The sequence below is a fragment of the Nelumbo nucifera genome, chromosome 1 (assembly GCF_055504915.1).
Source record: "Nelumbo nucifera cultivar China Antique chromosome 1, China Antique-T2T, whole genome shotgun sequence".
NCBI classification, from domain to species: Eukaryota; Viridiplantae; Streptophyta; class Magnoliopsida; order Proteales; family Nelumbonaceae; genus Nelumbo; species Nelumbo nucifera.
Window position 1 is genome coordinate 105,607,551 of NC_142649.1, and position 4,849 is coordinate 105,612,399.

General features: G+C 40.3%; 1 protein-coding gene across 1 annotated transcript; it reads right to left on the reverse strand.

Annotated features, from left to right (window-relative positions):
• Positions 1–913: 913 nt before the first annotated feature.
• Positions 914–2,927, reverse strand: GRF2 (general regulatory factor 2). Its single transcript, XM_010274693.3, has 4 exons — positions 2,397–2,927; positions 1,840–1,962; positions 1,441–1,557; positions 914–1,311 (listed from the first exon to the last, which is right to left on the reverse strand). The coding sequence occupies exons 1-4, from the start codon at positions 2,889–2,891 to the stop codon at positions 1,252–1,254; spliced, it is 795 nt and encodes a 264-aa protein (XP_010272995.2). The 5' UTR covers positions 2,892–2,927; the 3' UTR covers positions 914–1,251.
• Positions 2,928–4,849: the final 1,922 nt, after the last annotated feature.

A 4,849-nucleotide genomic window follows, 5' to 3' on the forward strand; every position in this document is an offset into this window, starting at 1 on the left:
GTTTTTATTGGTGGGCTTTTGGGTTTTGTTAGCCAACACCTCCACCTATGATTGATTATGGGGTGGACTGCACGCTGGGAACAATAATAGGAACAATAATAATACATATCAAATATCAATGCCCAGAAATTAGGAGAAAGTATTTCCAAAAAAGGAAACTAGGAGAAAGGATGCCCTAAGCCAGGCGTTATCCACAATAGTGCATCAACCAGTGACATGTACATCGTCAAACCTGCCATTCACAAGATTCAAGACTTCAACTACGCTCCACATGACAACCTCGACAAAATGGCAAATACGGATTCCATCAACTACAATAGTCGAGGGTCCGGGCACAAATGATATCTGAACATAGACAAACCACAGATGTACACTGTAGAGACGAGACGTCGTCCCATATGCCTACCAGTCAACAACCTGTCTCGGTCTCCGACTCTGGGAGGAGTTTGTGGTTTTGGGCCCAAACTAATTCAAATAAACAAAATGTTATGCTCAGATGCTTGTTACCAAATCCTCTCCGAATCGCGTTGGGATATCCTACGCAGAAAGACCTTACCCACACATCACTACAGCAAAACTGCACATTGAGGATTGAGAACATCTCCCATATCTGCATGTTGCCATTCTCGTTGGGAATGTTTGTGCTGTGGGTACGTGTGGGCAGGAGATCCGGATTGTGCTCCAAATCAGCGTAATGACCCCAAAGCCACAGAATCCATAGGCATCGCAACCACCACCCCCAATAGCACACTCACACTAAAGGCTATATTCGCCATTAACCCTCGAATTAAACCACACCAGGATTACTATCAAACAGCACACCAAGACGGGAAAGGGGCTGTGTATAATAATCGACTGTTTTTCAATTCAAGGATTTGAATTGTAAAATACTATCAAGCGCATGCATAATTCATTGAATCTCATAAACAGAAGAGAGCATCATTAATTAGAAAAGTAATACTGTTTTGATGCATCAACACTAATTCCCATTTAAAAGAAGGAAATCAAGCTACCAATAGATAACAAGAGTTTGCCAGGCCCAACCGCAACTACAGAACTTCAAGCCCTCGAGGATAGAAGAAAGTAAACGAAGCAAAACAACAGAACTTGGCAGCCCAAAGGTCAGAGAAATCAAGCCATGAACTAAAAATTCATAATAGCTGGGGGAATTGATACCAAAGCATCTTCTCCTATTAAAAAACGAACGCAGGAGAAGTGAACCCCTAATATTTCTTCAAATAAATAAACTAACTACTGCTGCTCATCATCGCGCTTGGGAGCTGCTTCTTTGATCTCGTCTGCGCCATCATCCTATAATTGAAAGAAAATATATATATATATATATATATATGATCAAAATCAGCAACGACATAAAAATAAATCAAAGCAAATCAAATGAATAAAAAGGAAGAGCAGAGGGATCAACAATAGAAGCATTACCTGCATGTCTGATGTCCACAAGGTGAGGTTATCACGAAGCAGCTGCATAATCAAAGTGCTATCCTTGTAAGACTCCTCGCCCAAGGTGTCCAGCTCCGCAATTGCCTCATCAAATGCCTGGTCACAATCAAAACAACACCACCACGTAGGGCACAAAAATATTCTGATCAAGGAAACATTCAAGTGGAAAATATGCATAGAAAGAAATGAAGATGCAACAAAATGGGGCACTTCCCATTTGAATAGAACATAACCCTAGAAGTAGAAAGTAATGCACCATCAACAATTCAACATAAATTAAAAACCTACTCAAATCCTTTTCCCAAATCTCCACAATGCATCTTATCTAGATCTCAAGTTTATCCACCATTATATCAAACAGAAGAAATTAGTCCTAACCTGTTTGGCAAGAGTACAGGCTCGATCAGGAGAATTCAAGATCTCGTAGTAAAAGACAGAGAAGTTAAGAGCCAACCCTAGTCGAATGGGATGTGTTGGAGCGAGTTCTGCATTTGCGATATCCTGCAAATGATATATTGTAAATAGTATGATACCCAATGGTTTAAGAAAAGTGAAAATGAACAAGAACTTAGAAGAATCAATAAATATGATGAAGGGCAAATAAGAAATTAACATAATAAACATATCTAATAAAACGTTTTGTTCCATTTTTGATAGATAGAAGACTTAAGAATCGCTAAACATCTAAGACGTCAACATCTTAAAAATAAAATTAGAAAATTAACCAGTGTAGAGAACAAGAAAAGTCTGAAATTCTAACCCTAAGAATCAATGTTAAAAAAAAAGTAAAAAAGAAAAACAAAAGTCTGAAATGGATTAAGTGCAAAGAAAGGGAAAGACAAAGCAACAAAGAACCAAAGCCCCAAACCAATTTTACGAAAACTGCGTGGAACCAACAAGGTACAAAACCCTAACCCTAGAAGGGAAAAACTAACCTGTGCCGACTTATAAGCAGAGAGAGTGCTCTCGGCCGCCTCTTTGCGCTCAGCGCCAGTCTTGAACTCGGCGAGGTATCGATGGTAATCGCCCTTCATCTTGAGATAGAAGACCTTGGAGTCACCGGAAGAGGCGGAAGGGATGAGTCTCTGATCAAGAAGGCGAAGAATGCCATCACAGATCGAGGAAAGCTCCGATTCGATCTTAGATCGGTAGTCACGGATCATGGCGACATGGTCCTCGTTACCACGGCTCTCCTCCTTTTGCTCGATCGAAGATATGATGCGCCAGGAAGCGCGACGAGCACCGATGACGTTTTTGTAGGCAACGGAGAGGAGGTTACGCTCCTCGACGGTGAGCTCCTCAGCCTCTACGGCGGCCGTAACCTTCTCCATGAACTCGACCATTTCTTCATATCGCTCGGCTTGTTCGGCGAGTTTCGCCATGTAAACGTTTTCCTCACGGGGTGAAGGAGCAACAGAAGCGGCAGCCATTGATGAGATCTCCAGTGGGTTGGATTCAGGTGTGAGATCTAATCTCTGTATTTCGCTCGGTTTGGTTTGGTTTGATTTGAGGGAATGCGAGGAGGTTGGGCGGAAAAACGAAAAAGAGGAACGAGGGTAGAAGTAGAAGGAGAAAGAATAGATTGGCGGAAACGGGGGTCCAAAATAGAGGGAGATGAAAACCGAAAAGGAGCGGGTTCTTTACTTTTTCTTTCCTATATCAACAAGTCTAATGTAATTTAATACAACGAAGGTATTTTACGTTGGATTGGAATATCTTTAACAGACACCAATTTTGATGGATATCATCCAAGGAAGGCTCTCTCACGCGTTGAAAGTTGGGATTGGAATCTCATTCTGTTTTATGTTTTCTTTCTGACTGACTATTTTTGGGATTTTCAAAACCACCGCGATGGAATCCTGTGTTAGCCCAAGGCCCCAAGCCCAGTAGAGAGTGGCCCGGTGGCCGAGCTGTGGTATAAAGGCAAACACCGTTGATTTGGAACTTTTCCATTTGGGGATTTAGGAGGTGTTTGGTACAGTGGCGTTCTGTTGCTGTTACGTTTTGAATCTTTTTTGAGATAATTTTGGAATTTTTTAGAGACTGCGTTTTGGATTGATCAATAAACATACGTAAAAGAGAAAGTTTTTGAAAATTGAAATGTTTTGAAAATATTTGGAGTTTATCAATACAAATTGCTATTTCTACCCTTTTTTGTTAAAAAGAGAAATTGCTTTTTCTACCTAAGAAATGGGGCGGGGCACCTCCTCCCCATCCCTGGTGGCGGACACAACAGAGATGGGGATGGGAAATTTCTGAATTTTTCTCACCTTAAGACAATTATTTAAAAATAGTCTAATTGGTGAATATTTTACAAATAAAATTTGGGAATTTGAAAGTGTTTTAGGAATTGAATTATGACAATTTAAAAATATTTTAAAAATAGAATTATGGAATTCTAAGATTTTAAGAATTTAAAGAAAATTTAAAAATATTAAATTTTTTAAACTACGTTTAATTAATTCTTACTATTTAAAAATTGACTAATACTGCTTTTACTGTTTTAGACAATTGGCCTTACGTTAACATCCACTAACTTTCCCATTACATGTGATATCATGTGACCAATATATTTATCAAAAATCCCAAAAATACTCTTCCCACCTCCGTTCCTAAAAACCCCTTTGACCTCTGCAACTGCAAGTCCTGCAAGCGAAGCGGCTCCCGCTCCGTTTACAGCAAACATCCTTGCTCTTCTTCTCAGTCTTTCTAGTTATGCCTTGATTATCGTTCCATATGGATTACGGTGAGATGAGTTCCAATCAAGGTCTCGGCTCCTTTTGGCTGTGTCTTGATTATCAAGTTCCTTACGGGAGATTAAAACCTGCTCTTTATACAGAAGCCGATTAATGTGAAGGCTACAGTTTGATCCCAAACCAGTTGCCTGATGTGAAACTCATAGGATGGGTGTGCTTTAGAAGAAGCGCTTGAAGGTGAAGGTATCAGCAGAAAACACTGATGGAGATGGTGCCAACGAAAGTGATGATGATACCGAAGAACTGATCCTAAGATTTTCATCGGTGAAGGTATCAGATTTTGGACTCAGAGGGCACTATTTCTAGCCATGTTTGACGAGCACGAATCCTGTGGACCCATTCGGTTCACAGGAAGCGTCCACCTGCTAATGAAAAATGAATACTTCGTGTTAGTAAGTTAATAGGAGTTTAACGGGGCTGCTCATAATGGTCTAATTGGTTGAACCAGCCACTAAAAGACAAAAAAAAAAACAAAACCCAATAATACTTCCCTCTCTCATTCAAACTCCCCTCCCACTGAATCTCAAGTCTCAACATACTGTAATTAGACCACCGGCCACACACCAATTGACGTTGAACGTGAGGCATCAACCAATGACCAGAGACTGGCGATAAATTCTTCTTCTTCTCTT

What these genes read in the sequence shown, in the direction of transcription:
- GRF2 (XM_010274693.3), bottom strand. Translation starts at nt 2,891, where the DNA reads ATGGCTGCCGCTTCTGTTGCTCCTTCACCCCGTGAGGAAAACGTTTAC. An exon ending in CTGCTTATAAGTCGGCACAG is followed by an intron (nt 1,963 to 2,396) that starts GTTAGTTTTTCC and finishes TATCATTTGCAG; the next exon opens with GATATCGCAAATGCAGAACT. An exon ending in CCTGTACTCTTGCCAAACAG is followed by an intron (nt 1,558 to 1,839) that starts GTTAGGACTAAT and finishes GATTGTGACCAG; the next exon opens with GCATTTGATGAGGCAATTGC.